The 24728-nt window shown below is 34.1% G+C and overlaps 2 protein-coding genes across 5 annotated transcripts in view; both read left to right on the top strand.

The window, feature by feature from the left end:
• CSN2 (casein beta) overlaps nt 1–24728 on the top strand; it is a 161506-nt gene that overhangs the window by 7291 nt on the left and 129487 nt on the right. Inside the window, exon 2 of the mRNA XM_072941055.1 lies at nt 9669–9775. Within this exon, the coding sequence (XP_072797156.1) occupies nt 9753–9775 (23 nt within the window). The 5' untranslated portion in view covers nt 9669–9752. The remainder of the gene's footprint in view (nt 1–9668; nt 9776–24728) is intronic.
• The window catches only part of JCHAIN (joining chain of multimeric IgA and IgM), a 409126-nt gene that overhangs the window by 280947 nt on the left and 103451 nt on the right, over nt 1–24728 (top strand). For all 4 annotated transcript variants that reach the window (XR_012060597.1, XR_012060593.1, XR_012060595.1 and 1 more), the window contains exon 15: nt 9669–9775. The gene's annotated coding sequence lies outside the window, so the exon portion shown is untranslated. The remainder of the gene's footprint in view (nt 1–9668; nt 9776–24728) is intronic.

The raw sequence follows: 24728 nt of genomic DNA, 5'->3' as shown, positions 1-24728 counted from the left end.
ATTACACCCAATAGGAAGATGACAAAAAGGAAAGATTTGACGATAGCAGAGTCATCTTTGTGTCAACTGTGGTTAGTGAAATGCATAGGAGGAAATAGAGCTGTCATTTATAAAGCTTGAAAAGAGACTATCCACCTTTTTAAAGAATGCATTTTTATGTTTTATGAAAAAATATAGAGGAGTTTTAAAAAATTAATTGCATTCTCAATCAACTAATTCCACCTATTTGAATTGGAAGGTATTGTTAAAATGATAATAGCTGGTCACAACACTTTAATATTTCAAATGTTTCTTTTTAGTTTAAGAACCTGGATATCAAGTGACCCTCTATCTATATTATGGGCTGTGGTTGGTCATCTTCCTTCCGGAATTACAATCATTGATTTTTAAAAATTAGAAAACCGACCATTTCTTAAATACCCAAGAGCAACTTCATACCAGTTAAATCTAAATATGAAATATTTTAATCAATATAAAGTAGCAAAGCCATTTGCATTTTATTCTTCAGTAAGTTCATGGTATAAGCATTCAATGTATACTTGCTGATTGATTAACCTTTTATGAATCAAAGTTGCATTTAGATTTTTAAATTTCAATAATACAAGTGAAACATTCTGGAAATACAAAATTAAATCATTGAATTCAGAATAATTGTTTTGTTTCAAAGACAGCTTATTCTAAGTTACAAAGTATATATCATAAAATTTTCAATATGGGGGATATTTTGGTAAAATATAGCTAACCAAATAATTTGCTTAGATGATTCAGAGAAGAATATTTTCTTTTGCATACATTTCTCTGGGGAAAAAAATGTTAACTGTGACTTCACCTTAGCTATGAAGTCCTTGGCCAGATTGAGGTATTTACAGGAATCAATGAGGACTGCCAGAACACAAACAAGAAATAATAAGAGCATTGTGTTGTAGTCCTCTTTTTCTTAGAAGTAATTCATGTCTTAGAAAGTTAGGAGTGATGTTTAGGACCCGAAAATGTTTATTCAGTTTGCACAAAGTTGAGATTTTCTATTTCTCAGAATAGTTGGCTTCTGCTGTTCAGAGAAAGATGGCAGAGTTTCAAAATTGCTAAAAGAAGCTGCTAAAGGAAGAAGACCAGCCATTCTATTTGGACTGTTCAGTCACATCATTTTCCTTTGATCATTAGGGTCAAATGATGCTTCGAAGACTATGGTCTGATCAGTCCCCAAATCATGAAGGTGCTCTATTCTGCATGGTAATTTCTCAACCATTGATTTAGAGTCGTAGAATGATACTGACTTTCAGTTGAGTCTTTATTTAATTCACAAGTACCAGAGGATCAGAATACCTTCAATGATACTGTTTTGTCAGCATAATGTATTTCACCTGGGAATGCTTGGCATCCTCACCCCTACTGACAGAAAAACAGTTCTACAGCAGGGCTCTCCCATCTATTTTAGACACTAACCTAGGTCTCTTGGGAACTTTGCAAAACTGGATATTATTCTTTGAGCACTTAAATTATTTCAGATACTGTTCCTGACATTAAGGATTAATTAGTAACCAAAGCAGGCAAAAATTGTTGCCCTTGTGAAGCTGATAGTCTAACGCTTACCCAGTACTAGTGACACTGAACATTCCTCATGTCGTATTTATTGACCTAAGGCAATCTAAGAGAGCTAAAAGACTTTTGAGTGATTGTTGTAGATGATCTAGGTGGATTCTATATTGGAGCTATTCAGATACCCTGGTGTTTTCCAAAGTAGAGCAAAGGGAGAATCAGAATTCCTATGAAAAGAAATCTCCCAGGATGTTGGGTTGATGTTGAACAAAGCCTCAAAACTTACTGTGTTTGTGATCTATAACTGATCCACCAGCCTTGATCTAGTCACATATTCATCTGAGGGGCCAAAGCCAACTCCTGAAACATCCCTGGAGTATGGGAGGAGGACCAGCAGGGCTTCTCAGTCAAGCAACAGCTTCCTCTTTTTTAGATACTGATAGACAATATCCATTTATTTAACTCTCACACAGTGGAGCTATTATGTTTTGTGAGAAGTTCATATTTCTAGCACTGTGAAATAAATATTTTTGTAGTAAGTGAAATGATGATTATTGACTTATTTGCATTCTTTTACCCATAACAACTTCCTCTTATTCTGTTAGTGTTTTTACATCTGATATGTACTTTATTTTCTTTTGGTGTATTCATATGCATGTGGTTTTATTATTATTTTTGGTCCCACTTTATTTTTCAGCAACTTCATTAGTGTCAGGCTTATCTCAATACTCTACTGTATGCTTGAAGTACAACAGTGTTTGTGATAGTTGCAGCGTAAATCACTATCAACTCTCTATATGACTAATTCTTAAGACATCAGAAAAGTAACATTTTAGTGCAGAAATTTGTATGTTTCAAAATCTTGAAGGTTAATTCTAGTGAATAACATCAAAAGCAAAATGCATAACCATAACTGGCAAAAAGAACCACCACTCTAAAATATATAGTTGGCATGTTATGGTACTAAAATTATGAGACCTTCCATATTGTGTACAGTACAATGACTGGGTTTATATTACCATGAGTAAAGTGCATAGATATTATTCTAAAACACATAGATTCATTTTTAGAATCAAAGGGGCTGGCCCAAGAACTTCCTCAATAAAAATGTGAAGTAGATATATAAAATACCTTCAGATTCTCTCATGAGGTCCCCCAAAACACTGCTTAAAATAATATGGTGAGGATTTCTCATTCAAGATATGCATTGGAGCACATGTTTAATAGGCCCCTTGAAAAATAACAGTGAAAGCAAAGAAAAGTTAAGAGAATAGATGGGGAAAAGAAAAAGAAGATGGAAGGGGAAGTGGGTGGGGGAGTGAAGGAGGAGGAGAAAGAGAGAAAATGGGATACTCAGTGTCACTCAGGAACTGGTAATTACCTTGACAGCTATGCTGGCTAACCCTGACTCATTGTCTTAAAGCTCTTCTTAGAGGGAAAACTATGAGTTGACCTGTCTTGTTAATTTTCAGAATATCCAAATCCAGGAAAGATATCTAGAGGGGAAACAAGCCTGCAGGACTGTAGAGGAAAACAAAGCATTTCAAACTTTCATCCTTTGATACATATTTATACAATGGAATACTACTCAGCCATAAAAAATAATAAAATAATGCCACTTGTAGCAACACAGATAGACCTGGAGATTGTCATTGTAAGTGAAGTAAGCCAGAAAGAGAAAGAAAAATGCCATATGAATTCACTTGTATGTGGAATCTAAAACAAACAAACACACATACAAACAAAAAACCAAATGAACTTATTTACAAAACAGAAACAGATTCATAGACATAGAAAACAAAATTGTGGTTACTGGTGGGGGAAGGAGGTGGGAAGGATTAAATTGGTAGTTTGAGATTTACAGATACTAATAAATATATAAAAAATTAGATAAACAACAAGTTTATACTGTATGGCACAGGGAACTATATTCAATTTCTTACAGTAACATGGTGAAAAAGAATATGAAAACAAATATATGTATATTCATGTATGACTAAAGCATTATGCTGTACACCAGAAATCGACACATTGTAAACTGACTATAACTCAATAAAAAAAACATATATACAAAAAAAGATGAACAAGATCTAATATATATGTAATAAGAGTTCAAAGATATCTCAGAACTGAGATCACAGTAGGTAGAATTACATTAAACCAATAATAGAAAACAACCCCCAGGCTTGGATAAAGACTTTGCACTTTACTTTGGAAGACTTTGTGAAATACCACATAATGAAAGTTGTAAAAAATCAAATTCAGTTAAAATCTTAATATTATAAAAATCAAAAGAAAATCCTAAATATGAATAGAAATAAAAAGGAAACTAATATGAATCAGAACCCATGAACACTATATGCCAAAAGACTATAAGACAATGTTTATCAAATTTTGTTTAATGATTTGAACCTAGAATGTAGAGCCAGTCCAACTTTATTTTAAGAATGAAGTCAATATTCTTGCCTCCTCTGTCATAGATTGATTGACCATACGTGCGTGGCTTGTTTCTGGGTTTTCTATCCTGTTCCATTATCGGTGTGTCTGTTTTTGTACCAGTAGCATACTGTTTTGATTGCTGTGGCTCTGTGGTGTGGTCTGAGATCAGGGAGCATGATTCCTCCAGCTCCATTCTTCTTTCTCAAGGTTATTTTGGCTATGCAGGGTCTTCTGTGTTTCTATACAAATTTAAAAATTTTTTGTTTGAATGGTCTCTTCAATAAGTGGTGCCAGGGAAGCTAGACAGCTACATGTAAAAGAATGAAATTAGAACATTTTCTAACACCATATACAAAAATAAACTCAAAATGAATTAAAGACCTAAACGTAAGACTGGATACTATACAATTAATAGAGGAAAACATAGAACATTCTTTGACATAAATTGCAGCAATATTTTTTTAAATCTGTTTCCTAGAGTAATGGAAACAAATGGAATCTAATTAAACTTAAAAGTTTTTGCACACCATAGGAAACCATAAACAAAACAAAGAGATAACCTATAGAATGGGAGAAACTATTTGCAAATGATGTGAATGACAAGGGATTTGTTTCCAAAATATACAATTTTGCCCTCCTATACATCATTCAGTTTAATAAACAATGCACAGATATATATGGCTCTTACTAAAAATGAGGCTCTTTGAGGAATGCAGTAGATAGCCACGATCTCTATTTGCAGAGACCATCTAAAGAGAACATGCTTTCTGTTGGACATTGATAGAGAGGCTGTGAGGAGACATGTCATCTGGAGCCCAGAGTTGGGTTTCATTACGACTTTAGCATTAGTGCACACATAAATTCATGCTTTAGTAACTTTTAGGATCCCAGGGTTTCCAGGTTCCTTTTAAAGACACACATTACAAAATACAAGGAGTAGTCAAGAAAACTTTTTATTTTTATAAACTGTTATTTATCCAGTATGATCCTAGGACCCTCTATAACTTGGTCTTATGTTTACTCCAGTAGGTCTTTTTTTCCTTTCTGACCATTCAAGACAGCAAGTGGAAGTCTGGGAATCACTACTTTCTTCTTGATGAGGTCAGAACCTGGTCATGAAGAATTTCTAAAGTAGACAGGTGTATTGTCTGTTTCCCCTGAAATTCTAATTTATTTCACTGAAGAGCTAGTATATGTGGATAAGAGATGTGTTTTTCTGAGGTTAATTTTTCTGGAGAGCATTAGAATTGACTTTCCCTGACTGCTGGGAAGCTGGGCTGTAGCTGGGCTCTCATTTGGAGTGACTGCAGCTGGATTTCAGCATGGCCTTCTGGTCTTATTTCATTCCAGTACCAAAGTTTTGGATTGTTGAGGCAAACTGGAGGCTTTCTTAAGTTATTGAAAGGAGGGCACTTCAGTTGTCAGTGCCTCACTTTTCACCTTGTTTTGTTGCTGTTAACTTCCTTCGGCTACCTTGATTTGAGTCAGCTTTGGCCGGAAGTTTCAACACTCCCTGGGTATTATTAATAAATTGGCATAGAAATCTGGGAAAATACAGTCTTGTGGATATCTTTGCTACTTACATAAGAAAATTGCTTATCAGGTGATACTTGTTCTCTATATCTGTATAACAGAAATGTTATATTCTGAACAAGAGCATTTTTAACATTTTATTTTTGGGGGGTGGTGATTAGGTTTATTTATTTATTTATTAAATGGAGGTACTGAGGATTGAACCCAGGACCTCATGCATACTAGGCACGCACTCTACCACTGATCTATGCCTTCCAACCCCTGAACAAAACTATTGCTAAGATACTTATTATCTTTCCTTTCTTTCTCAGGTCAGAGGTTATTTCTAAAAATAAAACAAGTTTATATACTTATTTGTATATTCATTAGAAATAGCTTCTATTTTATTTCTATTTTTCTTTCTTTTATTTTGCTGAGTTGATGTCATTAAAAATACCAATTTTAGTGTTGAATTTATCTGCCTGGTAAACATCTATTGAGCATCTAATTTGTGCTTATCTCATTGTCAGTAACCTATTTATCCATTAAGGTTCAGCTCAAAGTCACTAATGGGATCTTTCCTAATTTGTGTAGGTAGAGCTAATTTTCCCTTTGCTTAAAATACAAAAACAAACAAACAAAAAACCTCCATGAATACTTTTTTGGAGCACTAATTACATTTATTGAAATTGTATATATGTTTATCTCCCCTCAGTAGACTGTACAATCCTTAAAGGTGAAAAAAACTACTTTACTCTAAAACTTTAGCATTTAGCACAAGTGCCACAAAAATAATACTTAATTTCTTAATGAATGGGTGAAACCTGAAAGACTGTATGAGGGACATGTGAGTTGTCTCCTCAAGGAAGTAACAGAATAATGGAGATGAATTTAGCTCTCTGTTTACTATTCCGTGAAAGCCTCTTTTAATAATTATTATATAAACTGTACGTGAATGTGCTATGTAGTATCTCTGTAGCTGATTACATTTTAAAATGGCTTAATGTGTTCAGGGACACACTGATTTTGCCAGCTGTTTTAGATGAGATGAGCATTATTCTATGGTCAATATAGTTTGGCAAATGTATTTAAGCAAAATGATTTTTTAAACTGGCATTTTCAAGAATGTTACTATGTGTAGATATACTATAAATTTCCAAGAGATATTTTGGGGATAAATATTTATTTTGGGGGGGCCATCTAGTGAGATTATGCTTCAAGAAACACCCTGGTAAACAGTGATTTAGTGGCTCCTGTCTCTGTTAGCCAACACTGGGTTACAGAGGAAAGTGGAGGTTCGATTGACAGATTTATTGGAAAACTATCCCATTAACCACAATAATCAAAGTTGTCAGGACCAGAAAGGACTTTGCCCAAATCCACTGGGGGAAAAACTTATTAATCGTAATAGAGTATATTTACTTCACAAATCCAGCAGTTAAAAGTAAATGACAGTGTTTTATTTTTCCCCCAGGAAGTTACAATGACATAATTTGAGGTGAATAACATAAAAATTCTAATCTGAGAGTTAAGAAATACATCAAAGTCAAAAAAAAAATAGGAGGGAAAATAGTGAATTACTTGCAGAGCTGGCCCTCCTAATCTTCAGAGCAGCCAGGATTTTCCTTTGGCCCCTCTTCGGGGCTCTGAATTCTACCTTTGTGCCCCTCCGTTTGCTTTCCCATGACTACCTTTCACTAATCATTCAGTGGCTTACAACCTGTCAGCTGTAAGGATAGGGAACAATTCCTATAAAATTAATTTACCAAATTGTATTGAAGACAGTTTGGTCCACTTTGTTGTCATTCGCATAGTGGACTGGGATCACTGACTTTAATACCGAAGAATAAATGTTTAATGTTGGAGGAACCTCTAATCCCTGAAAATGGCCAAGAGAGACAGCAGTTTCCTTGCTCAGGCCACGCCAAGAGGCTCATTAGGCTGGCCTTGATCTTTAGCCAGCTTACGGGTCATGGGGTCATGGTAGAGTTTCCCACAATAATGCTAAGGATCTCAGCAATGAACAACTTAAACTTGGTGTGGAGAAATGTAGTCATCACTCGGAGAACTTTTCTGATTTCCTGATCATTTACCTGTGGGACAAAGGCTGCCATTGTGATACAATGAAAGGCTTCTTTTGTGAGTAGAATCTTGTTGGATGAGTCTGTCACAGACTATAGGAAAGGCTCTTTTCAACGCCACCTGCTACCTTTTTCTCCTTCAGGGGTTTGTTTCTAGCGTGTTCATCATGGGATTTATGGGAACTGATAAGTAGGACAAATTGTTCCTCAACAAAGTTCACAAAGCCTTTACTGTATGCATTGCTTTGTATGGGAGGGAAAACATACTTGATAAACTGAAAACCTGTGAGCTTGGTTTTCCCATAGCTGATGAAAATGTTAAATGCTTCAAGAATTTTATATGTGTTGTGTGTGTGTGTGTGTGTGTGTGTGTGTGTGTGTGAGTGATGCTTGCATTGTCTTGGGACAAAGAATTTTATTCATGATTTGACATTTCATGGGCTCTGCAGTTTCTATAGCAAAGTATGTGTAGACAAATTTACCCAATTTGTTGTGTTAATGTTACAATTGAGTAAGAGAGAACTATTACCATTTAAATATTGATTTTAAGAATTTTTTCCCTCCAATAAGAAGGAATCTTTTGCTAACTTAGATGTTCATATAGGTCAGAGATATGAAAAAGCTCTTTTTTTGAAAATTAGGTATTTTGAAACTTTTATTAATATATTCCATTTATCAAACTTTCATGGAGTACTTCCTACTGTGCTAAGTACTGGGGAATAGTTAAATTATTGTGATACTGCAGGAACTTACAATCTATTCAAGAAGGAAACAAGTGCCAATGAATTGTTTTACTAGAGGGTAGAGTATAATAATATTCATAAAAAAGTGGAAAAAGTCCAGAGGGAGAGGGTCAAAATGATAAGTAATTCATTCAGTTTGGAGAGATAGGAGGAAGTTTTTCATGCAGGTCCTAATATTGGACTTGGATCTTGAGAGATGAATTGGATTTTAACAGTGAAACAGAGGAGTGGACATTCCATGAGGAGAGAGTGTGATTAGCAAAGGCACGGTTGTGTGTGAGGGAGGGCTAGCTGTGGGGAGTGGCAGTGGCCTGTGCGACCCTGGAGGATGCCCGGGAGGCAGGGCTGGAGGTGGGGGGCGGGGTGAGGGGGATTTGAAAGGAAGTTGGAATTTAGTATGTAGGGGCCTTGAATGCCTTGTGGGGGAAAATGGACTTTGTATTAGAGGCAAAAAGAAGCCTTACAAGGCATTTGAGCAAGACAGAACTGTAAGTCATTGCAGGTTTTCAAAGATAGCTCTAATGGTGGTATGGCAGCTAGCTTAGCAAAGGAGGTGCTGTAGAAGTTACCCTTATTAGCATGAGTCTGAATTTTCTTTGGTGTTGTCATTGTCATTGTGGAGTCCTGGAAACAGAATTTATTTTACTAGATATGCTGTTGAAACATAAGGCATAAGACTTGGATCCAAGTTTTTACTTTTCTGCTGCATACTGGATCTACAAGCGTGTAGGACACAGGACTTCGTGGTCTTCAATTTCCCCACATATGAGATGTGAGGACTGTAACAAGATTGTGTGGAGGTTCTGTGATATAATGATTTGAGAAAGCACTTTATAACCTATATGCATGATACAAATGCTGTTTTTAGGATTCCACCCATTATCTCCTTTTTGTTTTTCTGACGTTAGAGATATTACTTGATTGATTTGATATCCTATACCAACACATCAAGCTTAATATCCTATGGTATATAAATTACAGATTCAGTTGCATAATTGAGTAATTCAGACTCAATTATTCAGGAGGTTTTTTAAAATTAAATCATCATCTGCTCTCCTTAATACAAGCAGCAGAGGTACAAGCGTAAGCTACTGAATAGACTTTCATTCAAGGTAATTCTAGGACTGGTTGATTTTGGTCACCTCCACTCCCAATGCTTTCCCTAGAATAGTTAGTCAACAGGAAGTGTATATTCAAATCTGTTAAAATTTATTTTGCATTCCTACCAGCAACACACATTTAGAAAATGGGAAACCAAGATCTTCTCTGTCATGTTTACTAAAGAGGAGTGCCAAATACATTAATGAGAGAACACTGTATAATATTTCAATTGCATTTATTTTTCTTTTATTAACAGGAATATTGATTCTTCAAGGAAGTGGCTCATGTTCAATTTTACAGTGACCTGAAATAAATCACAGGCATATAGTTATTAATCTCAATGGGTCATTTGCTCGCAAACACGTAAGTTTTTTACTTTTTAATTATAAATGGTGCCTCAAAAGTATATCTAGTTCAAGGACTGGGAAACTTTCTGCTCAGGAAGACTGAGTAGTTGCAGGAAAGATGGCACAGGTCTTTACTAGTTGGTATTAGATGAAAGATTTTGTCCTCTGGGTCCTAATATAATCTTTAGTATAGTCTACATTTCCTCAATTCATTGGTAATGGACAGACCATCAGTTCGTTTTTGAGATGATGAGATGATAATGACCTCTGTTACAAGTGGAGTATTCAGCCTTTAGGGTTTTATTGTAATGCGACCATCAGAAGTTAGGGTTTTAATATTAATTAGAAAAATGCATGATTTTCTAGGAAATAGGCTGAGGTCTACCTTAGACTCTAAATCTGCAAGTTCATCTGTTACGATCTTTGGTTAAAGTTTTGCCTTCTTTAGTGCTCTGATTCAGCCCTTAAATGCACAGCCCTTGATGATAGTAGAAAATGTTAAAAAATATTTTGCAGAAAATATTTTAATAAGAAAGAGTTTATTTGTATTACGTCACAGCAAGTGAGGGATTTAAGCTGCTGTGTTGGTTGGATCATGGAAGGACACGTGTTTGTACCTCTGAGTAGAGATCCTAACAATTTCTACCAGAGAACAAGATTGAAATAATTTGTAACTTAGTGGTGCCAAGTGAAAACATTATAACATTTTTTTTCATGAAATGATGCATTTCAATCCACAAACAACAAAGTTAGAAAACACATGCTGTACTCTATATACTTACCACCTATTTCATCTTAAATTGCACTTTATTTTTCTTATTTACTGCTCATTAAGAGGGATAGGTGTGGGGGCAGACCCAGGTACTGGAATAGGAGGATAAAAGTAGCTAAGCCATGGATATAGGAATGGTGGATATGTGCCAAATGGATATCGGTAAGGCGGCAGACAGAGCTGCGAAGGTAGTTCATTACTGTCACTGGCCTGTTGAAAGAAAGAAGTCAAATTAACATGTGAGTTTTCATTTTTAAGTAGAGGTTTTAGAAGTTCTGAAATCATTTACCTTTTCTGTGTATACTATAAATAAGGCTTTGATTAATTTGCATTTTTAAAGAGAATTTTAGGAAATTACTTAGAGATAACCATGTGCTTGTACGTTTCTACTCGTAGCCAAATTTTCCTGATAATCAGTTCTGTAAGTATAAGGCCAAGGGGAGGGTGCTGAAGAGGAGACATCAGTTTCTCCTTCTTTGCCCAAGGACCTCAGACACAGTCTCATCTACCTCTTTTCTTTCTTCCCTCTTTCCCTCTCCACCTTCCTTCCGTATTCCTTTTAATTTCTGTATCCTTAACATGCTAGTTTTGGTCTCAAAATCATGCTTCTTTCCAGATAATAAGATTTATGAGTGTAAACATAAATCTTCCTTTTCAAATTTTATTTTCTTTTTGTTAAACATTTTTGATTAACTGTTTAGACCAAAATAAGCTTTTAATGAATTTTCCACCAGTGGGACCATCAGAACAGGTCCACATTTCCTAATTCTCAAGTTGTTGTTGTTCTTCTTCTTCTTCGTCATCATCATCATCATCATTATTTTACCTTCTCTGGAATTGGTTTTGTAGAGTTAAAGGTGAGTGGAGACATGAGCAATTATGAACCTTTATTAGACTAGAAAATGTCAGTAAAATATATTATAACCCAATCCATCACAGAGTGATAAATCAGTTTAGTCCCACTGTTACATGAGATGATAAGATAATTCTCTTTCTGCAAGCAGAGATCAAATTCGTGAAGGCTAAACCTCTGTTGAGTCTAATATTCAAACTTTCTAAGGATTTCTCTAGATTTCAAGATGTTTGGATAAAGAAATATCTTTAACCACAGTTGTGAATATTTCATATGGAAATCTTACATGATAAAAAGAGAAAGTGTAACTTACACTTCGTTCTTCTCTTTCCTTGCCTTGAGAGACCTAAAGCTCAAACAGTAAAATTAGTTCAACTCATGCTAATAAAACACAGAGAAATATACACATATATAGGAGAGAAGTAATTTGATTATTCACTAGCTAACATTGTCTCATAGTATATATTTCTTTTAACCTAGGATTTAAGCTTCCAGAAAATATTGTAGGAATTATTTTTCTGAAAAATGTTACTCTAAATTCACTCTAAATGCCTCAAATTTACCACTGCACAAAGCTATGTGGAATTAAGCTACACACTGAACAGTGTATAATTTATAAAATTTTATAGAATATAACATTAAAAAGCCAGATATTAAGTATGCTTATAAAGTAGAATACAGTGTGAAGAGGAGAAAAATCCTAGGATTCATGAATTAGAACAACAACAAGAACACCCATAAATACTCTGGAATGTAGAAATGGATACTCACCGGGAAACCAGTGGTCACTGCCAACATGGCTGTGATCACAAGGAGGACTTTAATCTTATTCAGAGACATGCTAGGAGTAACAGAAAGACCAAATGTTAACACAAACTCAGAAGATCTAGCTGTGGTACAAATTGTGTTACTAATAGCTCTTAGACCTTGGACAAGTTACTTAACAATCTTAGGACATCAACCTATTTGGAGAGCATTGTTTTTTGGGTAACATCAAAGGTGTTTTGCAATATTATAACTATGTGGCATCGATTCTTTTAAAAACAATGCCCACATATTATTTAAGAATAATATAACATGGTAATAAGAGTAGTTTCTGGAATGAAATATGGCCTTGGTTTATACAGAGAATATTAATGTGGGAATAAGTTACTTAGAGATCTCAAGAATTTAAAAACAAGATTCCATACAATAATAACCATGAAATTAATTTAGGTGATGGATTATTTGCGTTGGTTCCCAGGCAGCCCCCCAAATTCCATGCTGTTTGGAGGGGATCTATTTTTGACATATGAGAAAGGACATTTCCAAAGCATTTTGTTCTCCTTTAGTTTCTACTGTAGACTTATGATACACTTTGTTATAGTGTATCAGTTATATTTGCTAATAAATACTTGAGAAATCTGAGCTAAATCAAATATATAACTAACAATCATATTATACAATTGAGATGTAGACAATAAAGCATAGAAGCTTGCATTTAAAACCATATTTTTTCATAAATACAATACGCCTGTGTATATTACTTGATTTCAAACACAAATGGACAATTTTCCCTGTGGGGTAGTACCATTAGTCGTTAGTCTTCCTCTTTGTCATGGTGTGCATGCATTTTACACTATGGAGTATATGGGGGAGCAGTCAGATTGGAAAGAGGGGGTTGGCTAAGGGACTTTTCTTCAAGTTGCCCTCATATTTATTCACTTATTTATCCATAAAGTACTTCTTGATCACTGATTGTCAAGCACCATTCTAGGAACTGAGTATAGATAACAGCTGAGAAAGTCCCTACTTTCATGGACCTTAATAATAACATTGTTATAATGTTATATGATACATCACCATGTTTTCCGAAGATTATTTAATTAATTTTACATTGAGGAAAATGTCAGTTGCTCATGTCATTATTATTAAAATGGGGTGGCATGGAGTTGATTTTAATAAGATTCTAGGGAGATTTCATCATCTCTTGATGTTTTCTAAATATCTATGAGACAGAAAAATAAAATGTGAAAGAAAAAATATACTCAAGCTTTTAACTTTGTCTTCACTTTTTGTCATATTAATCAAAATTCAAATTGGGATTTAAAGAAAATACCAGGTAATGTTATAATTGTAATAAGACAAGTCAAGTTCAAAATTCTATAGGAAGACTAGCAGTATAAGCAATTAACAGTGAAAGTTTTACACACAGGCACACACTGGCACACACACACACACACACACACACAAAACACACAGCTACTTCTCATAAACACACATATATACACGCATATAGCCTAACTTCTAAGTGCAAAGCATTGTGCTAGGTGCTGTCAGGGGCATAATTTCTGTCCTCTGGCAGTTAGGAAGGAAAGACAGATACTTTTACAATGTACTATACATAGAAATTACAAAATACTGAGAGGATAAAGAAGAAAACAGAGACAAATCAAGGATATGTTTTGGAGAGGATAGAATTCAAGCAGAACATTTACAATAGGAGATATCAAACTGGTTTCAAGGATTATTTAAAACCACTTTAAGCAAAAAGGTAAATAAAACACATCATGGACTCTTCCAGGTCATATTTTGTAGTCAGCACATAGCATAATTACCAATTACCACCTTTTATTTTTCTTCTCAAGCTATGGTACATACATAGCAATACATTGCTGTATGTTGGGGAATAAACCCAGTGTCTGAATAAGTTAGATGCATCTGCCTGCAGCATCAACTTCACTCAAAGATTTATAGGAGAGCACAAGTAACTTTTACCTTAAAATCAACACGGTATGTTATAGAATGGAATGTAAATACAGCAAATTTTAAAGATAACACAGAGGCTACAAATAAATTGGCATCTGTTCATACTTTAGAGAATATCGGTTAGTGCATGTTCCCTTTATTTGCTGACTTAGACCCTTAAAATTAAAACTGATGGGCGTGAGGCTCTGTAACAGTCTTGGTGTGCTACCAGCATGCCCCCCTCCCCTGCCGAAGATTTATTCATGGTCATTCTAAAATACGCACTTACTATAGCTGGATGGTGATTTTAAGAAAAAGTTTTATAAATAGGTGTATCCCACATGATTGTCTAATTACTTATAGTTTACAAATTCAAGCAACCATTACATGCCAATCTCAATAATTTTAATTTGGACAGCTTACAGGATGCGTACATATCTATATCTATCTATCTAGATAATACAGATTATATATAAGGTACACAAAATATCTTGATATTTAAGATCAATGATATTTAAGAACTCTCTTACCTCAGACTTGCCAGTCAGTGTCTTCTCTTGGATGCTGTGATAACAAATTGGGAGTGACTGACCCTGGAATATCACAGCTAATTTATACACTCAGAAGTGAATGGAATGGAGAAGTCTGCGGCTTGAAGGCCTCTCCCTGGGATCAGTTATTAGTTGAATCATCAACTATCACAGTGTGTTGAAATTGGGGAATAACTGACATTTACAGTTTCATTGAAACTTTGGCTGAGTGACTACCAAATACAACTATTTGTGGTTTCTTTTCACAGTTGTGTATCTTTGTATATTCCAAGCTCATCACTTCACATAATGTAGCCCCGTGCACTTATTTAAAAATCTTTTCCTTTAATTTCTATAATTAAAACATTATTTCCTCAGCATCCTGTTGGTATTGATTATAATCTATTAGAAAGTTTTTTGATAGTGCTGTAATTTTAAGAAAACAATCTAAAAATGTTAAATATGGAATTGAAGCCCTTTGCATGATTCTACTTTTAGCTCTTTGATTTTAGGGTTAGAACTTCAAAGATCAGTGGACTGTATTTGGTAGTATCAGGTATTGTGGTTATGTTATGAAACACAATAATCTGTTTTTCAATTAAAGATGCACTTAACACAACAGACGGTGTATATCCATCAAATATAGGACTGAAAACTAGTGCCCTCAAAAAATTCAAGAATCACTTTAAATATATATGCATAAAACTTGGGCTTTTCATCATTTATTTAAAAGCCCTGAAAAATATTGCATACATGTGTTCAGTTTCTGTTTCAACAGAATTTTTATGAACCAAGCTGTAGCAATACATCAATGTCCCTTCCTTTCTTTTATAATTTCTAGGAATTTTTCTCAAGAGAACTCAGAAAAATTGTGACAACTAACATTCATTGAGGGCTCTAAGTGCTCAAGCACAAACGTAAGCACTTTGTATGTATTACCTCATTTAATCTGCAGAACAACCAACTCCAAGAGCAAAGCACTATTATCAACATCATCTCCATTTTATAGATAAAGAGGTGGAGAAGTAATAACAGGTCTAAAGTATCATAACTTGTACTCTGACAGAGAATATCGAATACCAGCAATTTGGTTCCAAAACCCATACTCTTTAACTAGTGCTTTATACTGTCACCATAGCAGAAGTTTAGAAAAATCAGTGCGAAATTATAGAAACATTAAACTTTCTTTGCCTGTATCTGAACATTCAGTTTATCTCACTGATTTAAAGAACATTGTTCCATTAGAAACCTAATTTATTAAAACTAGTATGTTGTTGTATTTTAGCTTTCATTTTGACCAAGCTGGGGTTAGAGCGGATTTCCTTAGGACTAGGATAACGGGTTGTGTGTGTGTGTGTGTGTGAGCCTGCATGTGTGTGTATATGTGTGTTTGTGTGCATGTATATATAACGTACTATTCACTTCTTTACCTTACAACTGTGTTTCTGTTTCTTATACTTATCTGAAATTGTTCTGACAAAAGCTGCCAGTTGTCACTTAACTGTGAAAACCATAAAGGCTTTTCTGTCTTCAGGATATTGACATTTTGGGGGCATTTAATGGTGGCGACTACTCCCATTCAGAAAACTAGTTGTCTCTTCCTGGGCTTCTTATACATTCTCTCTTGTTCTTTTTCAACGTTTCTGATGGCAGCTTTAATCTTTGCTGATTCTTTTTTCTCCAATTCATCGTACATGACCTCTTAACCTTTTAGCTTATACTTACTCTGAATAATATAATCTACTTCTGACTCCCCAGCCTATACCTTTAGCTTGAAGACTTTTTTTTTTTAATTGAAGTATTGTCAGTTTCATGTGTTAGTCTGGTGCACAGCATAATGTCCTACTCAAGCGTATATTCATTTCCATATTATTTTTCATTAAAGGTTGTTACAAGATATTGAATATAGTTCCCGGTTAGCTTGAAGTCTTTATCTAACTTCACATTCCCTTTAGATGTCTGATGGGTATAGTTCAAACTGAAATTATTATTTTTCCCTCCAAATCTCTCCTTACTTTTGTTTAGTTCCTCAGCAGATGGTCCTTAGTCACTCACACATCCAAGCTGGAATCTGAGACCCACCTTATCCTTCCCTTGGCCCTTCCCTTTGGCATCTAATAGTAATTAAGTTTCTCCTTCTTGTGTATTCCAGGAGTCAGGCTCTTCCATCCTCATTGCCATTTCCTTATTTTAGTTCTTCCTTCTCTTCTGGACTGTTAACGGTGGTTTCAGTTAGATTCCCTATGTCCAATATTCTCCTCTCCCCAACCCATCTTCCCCACATTCTTCTAAAGAATCTTTTAAACCTTTTAAAATGCAACTCATAGGGAAAAATGCATGATATGTCATAACATTGACACACACAACTGAAACAAGGTTTAAAGAACAATGATAGTTTTATTTATTCAACTTTCTAAATACATAGTATTTTTCCAGCTTTATTGAGACAAATTTGTTATATGACATTGGGTAAGTTTAAGCTGTATAATGTAATGGTTTGATATACGTTTCTGTTGTGAAATGATTACCACAATAAGGTTAGTTAACACATCTGTCACCTCACATGGTTAGTTTTGTGTGTGTGTTTCTGTGTTGTGAGAACATTTAAGATCTAACTGTCAGCAACTTTCAAGTATACAACACAGTACTGTTGACTATAGTCACCATGGTATAAATTAGATTAGGACTTACTCATCTTATAACTGGAAGTTTGTACCCTTTGACCACCATCATAAATCAGACCTCTTCTTGCCACACATCCTCAGGGTTCCTCAGGTAATTAGGTTTCTCACCTAATATAAAGAGATATGAAAGCACCTTGCATAGTATTTAGAACCAGATAGGGGCTTAATATGTTAGTTAGTTACTTAGTTAATATATTAGAATTAGTACACATTTCAAGCCACACTATGTGAAGTCTTAGCAGTGAATTAACACCATTACTGCAATAAGGGAGCAGAAATATCTTGTTCCACATCTTATGTTCCATATCTTGTAATATGTACAAATTTGATATATACTAGAAATAGACAGTTTGTAGAAATTCAGTACACACACTTTCTTTAAGCATTATCACTTTTCTGTGATTTGAAAATCTTGAGAAATGATCTAACCATTAATAAACTTGCATGTATGTCAATACTAAAGAAGAATTTTTATTTTAAAAAGTCTGTTATATTTTCTAAGAGGATGGATACAGACAAATAAATCTCTGAATTCTTGTCAAAGCCCCTGCAAATGTTACATTCAACCAGAATTGACTTTAGTGACTCTGGATTCCTGAGAAAAATTATAATCTTATGTATCAATGTTATAATCTGAGTGGTTGTCAATTTTCAGTCTCCATGGAACACTTGATCCTCAGCTGCTAAAAAGAAAAGCAGTTATAGAGTTCTCAAGCCTGGAATTTGAACCAGCAAGTGCCAGAGTCATGGCCAGACAGCCCCATGTCCACCATACTGTTCCCTGGAATAGACCTGGCTTACACTGGCACCAGCTATGTGCTTACTAAATACTTTTCAGAAATTGCTTTGGCTATTTCCTGGTGTTTTTTGTAAGTTGTACTATAACTTGAAGCCCAAAGTTCAATAGCTGAGAATCCCCATTTATTGACTGTGCCTCATACATATGAGACATAATTTTGTCAGGATAATTTGAATTTTATACCAAATTCTATTAATAATTTTTTATTTTTCATAGGCTCAAATGATGGAAATTCCCATATTTGATATGTTACAAATAACTTACGTAGCCCATGTTGCCATTTTTTGACATATATTATCAACAACTGCGTAGCCCATTCCAAAACTTCCCTTTTCTTTTCAAAATAAATACTTTTTTCAAACTAGTAATCATTAAATAATAAACCTTAAGAAATTAATGACTCCTTCCTATGAACTATTACACTTGTAAAAAAATGTTTGAATAAAACCACATTTTTTGATACCATACATGGTTTACAGCATGGCTGCCCTCTCTGTTACTCAGAGCTCTGTGAACACTTCCCGTGGTTCCTCCTGAGTAGCCATTTCCCCTGATGATGCTCCACGTGCAAAGTTTAAGAAAGTGGCCTGCAGAGTCCTGCATCCAGGATCTGAATCAAGCCCCTCCATTTACTTAACTCAAATAAGTCTATTAATCTTTTATAACTACTCATTCACTCAGCATTAAAATAACAATGACAACATTATTTCCCTGTTTGCCTCATCACTTTAACAATTTAAACAAAATGACATTTTCTATTTGGCAGTATATGACAATCAAAAGTCATGAACTGTGTATATCCTTCAGGTACCTATCTGATTTCTTCCATGTTCATGGTCCAAAATTTCGAGCTTCTCCTCCTTAATTTTTATCATTGAATTATCAAGAATATAAGACATTTTCTGTGTTTAATAAAGATTCTAATTATACTAAATCCAGAAGGAGCCATATAATCAGAAAAATGTTCTGTTAGCTTTACCTTATTCATGTAACATTGTCAAAATGCTAATGTGCTAGAAACTGACAGATGCTTTACATGAAATACATTGTGTAAATTCACCATAGCCCTGTGGGACAACCTATGCAATTGTTCCTGTTTTACAGATGAGGAAAAGGTGGCTTAGAAGTTAGGTATCAAAGATCACAAATCTGTGTAACTGGAATACAGAGTTAGTCAGTTCCTAACCGCAATACAAGTAATAGGAAATGAATTAGAAAAAATCCACTTAGTGAATCATAAGAGGGCTGTAGGGAATTTAGCTATAATCTGTTACTGTAAAAAGTATTTTTATATTGAAAGAGGTTACATTCTAGCCTGCTTGGACAAAAGGCTACAATATATTAAAAAGATAGTCTTAATTTTACATATTTTAAATAATAATAATATATTTAAAAAGATGATGCAGTTTTATTTGGACAAAGGAACCTTTAGACCAGCCACAAAATATCTTTCTTCTGCCTGTTGTTCTATTCAGGCTGTCAATGGATTGGATGCTGCCCACCCAAATTGAACAGAACAATCTACTCTGTGGAGTCCATAAAGTCAAATGCTAATCTCATTCAGAAACACTTTCACAGACAAACTCAGAAATAATGTTTAATCTAGACACTCTGCTGCAAGTCAAGTTGACATGTAAAACTACCCATCATACAAAGAAATGTTACCCATACTCAAAAGTAAAATCAGTCAATAGGAACAGACCCACAATCTATTGAAATCAACAGAGAATTTTAAAGTAAGATTAAACATGTTGAAGAATTTGTAGGAATATGATTAATAAATGCATTGAGTGAAATATTAGAAAATTTCTGGAAAGATAAGAAAATTGTTAAAAAATCAAATGGAAACCCCAGAACTTAATTTTAAAATCCTGAAATAAAAAATTCATTGGATGAGATTATCAGCAAGCAGACTGGATATAATGGAAGAAAAGATCAGTGAATTCAAAGAATGTCAGTAAAAATTTTCCAAACTGAATTACTCAGAAAAAAATTAATTAAACATATAAATACATATATTCATTTTCATATTCTTTTTCATTATAGGTTACTGTAAGATATTGAATACAGTTTCCTGTGCTATACAGTATAAACTTGTTGTTTATGTATTTTATATATAGTAGTTAGTATCTGCAAATCTTGAACTCCCAGTTTATCCATTCCCAATCCCTTTCCCCCTGGTAACCATGTTTGTCTTCTATGTCTGTAAGTCTGTTTCTGTTTTATAAATAGATTCATTTGTGTCTTTTTTAAAAAAAAGATTCAACATATGAGTGGTATCACATGATATTTTCCTCTTTCTGCCTTACTTCACTTAGAATGACAATCTCTAGGTCCATCCATGTTGCTGCAAATGGCATTATTTTATTCTTTATTTATGGCTGAGTAGTATTCCATTGTATAAATGTACCATGACTTCTTTATCCAGTCCTCTGTCAATAGACTTTTAGGTTGCTTCCATGTCTTGGCTATTGTAAATAGTGCTGCTGTGAACATTGGGGTGCATATATCTTTTTGAATTAAGGTTACCTCTGGTTATATGCCCAGGAGTGGGATTGCTGGATCATATGTTAAGTCTGTATTTTAGTTTTATGAGGACTCTCCATACTGTTTTCCCTAATGGCTTCACCAAACTGTATTCCCACCAACAGTGTAGAAGGGTTCCCTTTTCTCCACACCCTCTCCAGCATTTATGATTTGTGGACTTTTGAATGATGGCTATCTTGACTGGTGTGAGGTGATATCTCATTGTAGTTTTGACTTGCATTTCTCTGATAATTAGTGATATTGAGCATTTTTTGATGTGCTTATTGGCCATTTGTATGTCTTCATTGGAGAATTGCTTGTTTAGGTCCTTTTTGGATTGGGTTGTTTCTTTTTTTTGTTACTAAGTTGTATGGAAATTAAGCCCTTGTCAGTCGTATCATTTGCAAACATTTTCTACCATTCTGTAGGCTATATTTTTGTTTTCTTCATGGTTTCCTTTGCTGTGTAAAAGCTTATAAGTTTAATTAGGTTCCATTTGTTTATTCTTGCTTTTATTTCTTTTTTTGTTTGTTTTTGTTTTTTGGGTTTTTTTAAAAAAAATATTTTTGCTTTTATTTCTATTGCCTGAGTAGACTGCCCTAGGAGAACATTGCTAAGATTTATGTCAGAATACAGTAATATTTTAAAAAGATATCACATTATAACAAATTGGCATTTTCTCCCCAGGACTGAAAGGTGTTTAACATTGAAAAGTAAAACAATATAATTTACTACATTAACCAAATGAAAGGGATCATTCATGTTTTTATTTCAGTAAATGCAGATAATTTATTTAACAAAAGTCAAAATCCATTCATAATAAAAATTCTCATCAAACTAGGAGTAAAAGTGAAATTCCACAATCTCATACAGGTAATTTATGGGAAATGTAAAGCTGACATCTTACTTAACTGTGAAATAATAAATGCTTTCTTCCTACTATCGGAAACAATGCAAGTATATCCACTTTTGTGCCTTCTAATCACCATTACACTGGACACCCTAATCAGTGTAACAAGGCAAGAAAAACAGTTAAAGATGTACAGAATGAATAGAAACAAGTGGAATTATTTTTATTTCCAGAAAATGTGTTTTTTTAGCTGGAAAATAATATGGAATCTGCAAAGCAGATGTGGAACCTAATAAATGTATTTAGCAGGATAATGGCATACAAGCTCAATGTACAAAAATCAACTGCATTTCTATGTGCTAAAAAATGGAAAATAAATAAATGGAATTTAAAAACATAAATATATTTAGAAAAAAGTTTAACAGATATTGCAAGACCACTTCACTGAAAACCACAAAACATTTCAGAGATAAATATGAAATAACCTAAATAAGTATATGCCACATTCATGAATTGGAATACTCAGCATGGTTAAGATGCCAAATCTTTCCTGATCTAGAAATTCAGTACTATCCCATTAAAACTCAAGCAGAGAAGAAACTGAGAAACTGACTCTGAAATTTATGTGGAAATACAAAAGACATCACTATAGTAATCAAGACTGCAATATTAATGCAAAGACTAAAAAAAGCAGTTAAATGGAATAGAGTCCAAAAATAGATGCAGATGCATAGTCAATTGGTTTTCAATAAAGATCCCAAGGCAATTCAGTAAGAAAAGGCAAATCTTTTTAACAAATGACACTGGATCAACTAGGCATCTGTGTGGAAAGAACTATCCTTGATCTGTATCTTCACACTATACAGAAATCAGTGGCTACAGATCTAAATGTAAAAGCTAAACCATTAAAAATTTTGTAAGAAAACATAGGAGAATATATTCATTACTTTGGGTTAGGTGAACATTTCTTTACTAGTACACAAGACACTAATCTCCAAAAACTGACAATTGAACTGCACCAAAATAAAAAATTCTGCTCTTCAGAAACCGCACTATGAAGTGAAAAGACAAGCTCCAGACTGGGACAAGTGTTCACAATAATATTTATTTGACAAATTACATAATCCAGAACACATAAAAACCTCTTAAAACTCAGTCATATGAAGATAAATGAAATGCTTGAATGTAATTTTCAAAAATAAAGATATACAAGTGGCCAGAAGTGTAGAAAAAAACACATATTATTAGTCATCAGGAAAACGCAGATTAAAGCCATGAGATGCATCGTCATACTTGTTACTTGTTAAATAGCTAAAATTAAAAAGACATAGAATTCTGAACTATATGATAGAGTAGATATAAACTTAACTATTTAATGTGTTAGGTTGAGATATAGATTTAGAAGTCAGTGATTACTTATAAGTGTTTATTAAAGTCACAACAATAGAAATGTTCATGTGTTGATTTTTGAAAGGGAGGGAGAAGAGAGGGTAGAGGTCAAACTTTGTGAAGGCTAATTTTGAAAGGACATTTGACAGAAGAGGAATTCATGAAAATGATTATATATATATATATTTATATATATATAATTGCCATATATGTATATAAAGACAATTCTAAATGTTGGCCAGAAGGTGGAGGAACTAGAATTCATATTACTGATCAGAGTATAAAATGGTACAGTCACATAGGAAACTACTTAGAAGTTACTTATAATAAACTTACCCTATGCTTTATCTCCACGTTTTGGTATTTACTCAACAGCAATGAAAACGTATGTTTACAAAAAGACTTGTACAGGAGCTTCATAGCAGCTTTATGCTAAGCGGCCAATAATTAGAAGCAACCCAAATGTTCCTCAATAGGAGAATAGTTAAAAGAAACTGTAGTACCTTCGTACAATGTAGCACACAATTTAGGCAACGACATGGATTCACAAAAGTATTATATTGAGTAAAATAAGGTGGCACAAAAGAATACACAATGTATGATCTACTTTATATGGAGCTCCAGAATAGGCAAAATTAATATACGTTGATAGAAATTTTATTTTTTTAAGTAGTAACCTGTCATGAGAATGGGGAGACTAGATTGACTGGAAAAGAGGAGGGGACTTTGCGGAGGTGATGGAAATGTTCTGTGTCTTGATAGGCGTAGGTACGTACATTTATATGTATATGTAACTCAAACCCATCAAACTACACACTTAAACTCTATGCATTTAAAAGTGTTACTAGACTGTGATGATGGATTGGTCATGGGTGCAATTTTGGGGGTGAGATCATACATGGATTCCATATGTCTGTCCTGAACTAATGCTCTCATAATACATTAGATAGGAAGCACTCAGTGAGAAGGTTGGTAGGGAAAGTTTTGAGGCTACAGTGTGGATTACCAAATGTAAGCAAAACTGATTCTAGGGAAATTATTCTGCATAGGAGTTTTCTGGTCAGATTTGTTCAAAATTGAGGTGCTTTTTCTGCTTTGCCTTTCTTTCACTGGCCTGGGATGGGGAAGTTGAGATGCTAGGATTAAAATCAACACAATAAAATACAGTTCTTTGCATGTATTGCAGTGATATTTCTTTAAAGCGTACCTTCTTGTCTTCCTAACTTTGGTAACAAAAATGATAGTGTTTAAAGCTTCTGTATAAAGTAGTTTGAAAACGTAGACTATTTCACTGATGGTGATTATAGTATGCATGTTTTCAAACATAGTTGTTGCTCAGGAATACCTTAACAAGACTTAACAGCTTCCTGAAGCAGATTGGATCCTGAATAGTCTGAGATTAGGGAATTTATTTTTTAAGCTGAGTCACTAAATTGGATTTGTTAAAAACATCCAGAGTAATAAGGTCTTTTTAATATTGCCTGGAATAAAGTAAAAAAATACAGCATGCTTAGCTCAATATTTATGTTTTATCAAAACATTTTCTTGAAGTAACTTCTTAATGTTTATCCTTGCATTACTTTATTTATGTAGAATTTAGCCCTTTAATGTGTTTATATGTTCATGTATTGATAACATTTGTGTATTTTTTAAAGCCTTTATTATTGTAACTCCTAATATTGTCAAACTCTTGACTTGATTATAGCATGATGCTTAGAGTTTTGCAGTTTTTCCTAAGTTCTGCTTCTCTTCATTGAACCGTCAAATAGAATAGCTGTGCTGTGCCCATTTCTCTTCTTTAGTCTCTGACCATCCCTTTTCTCCTCCTCGTTAATGAGA

Source organism: Vicugna pacos, chromosome 2 (genome assembly GCF_048564905.1).
Source record: "Vicugna pacos chromosome 2, VicPac4, whole genome shotgun sequence".
Lineage (NCBI taxonomy): Eukaryota > Metazoa > Chordata > Mammalia > Artiodactyla > Camelidae > Vicugna > Vicugna pacos.
The sequence above is the reverse complement of the archived record's forward strand: the minus strand, read 5'-3'. Positions and strand labels throughout refer to the sequence as shown.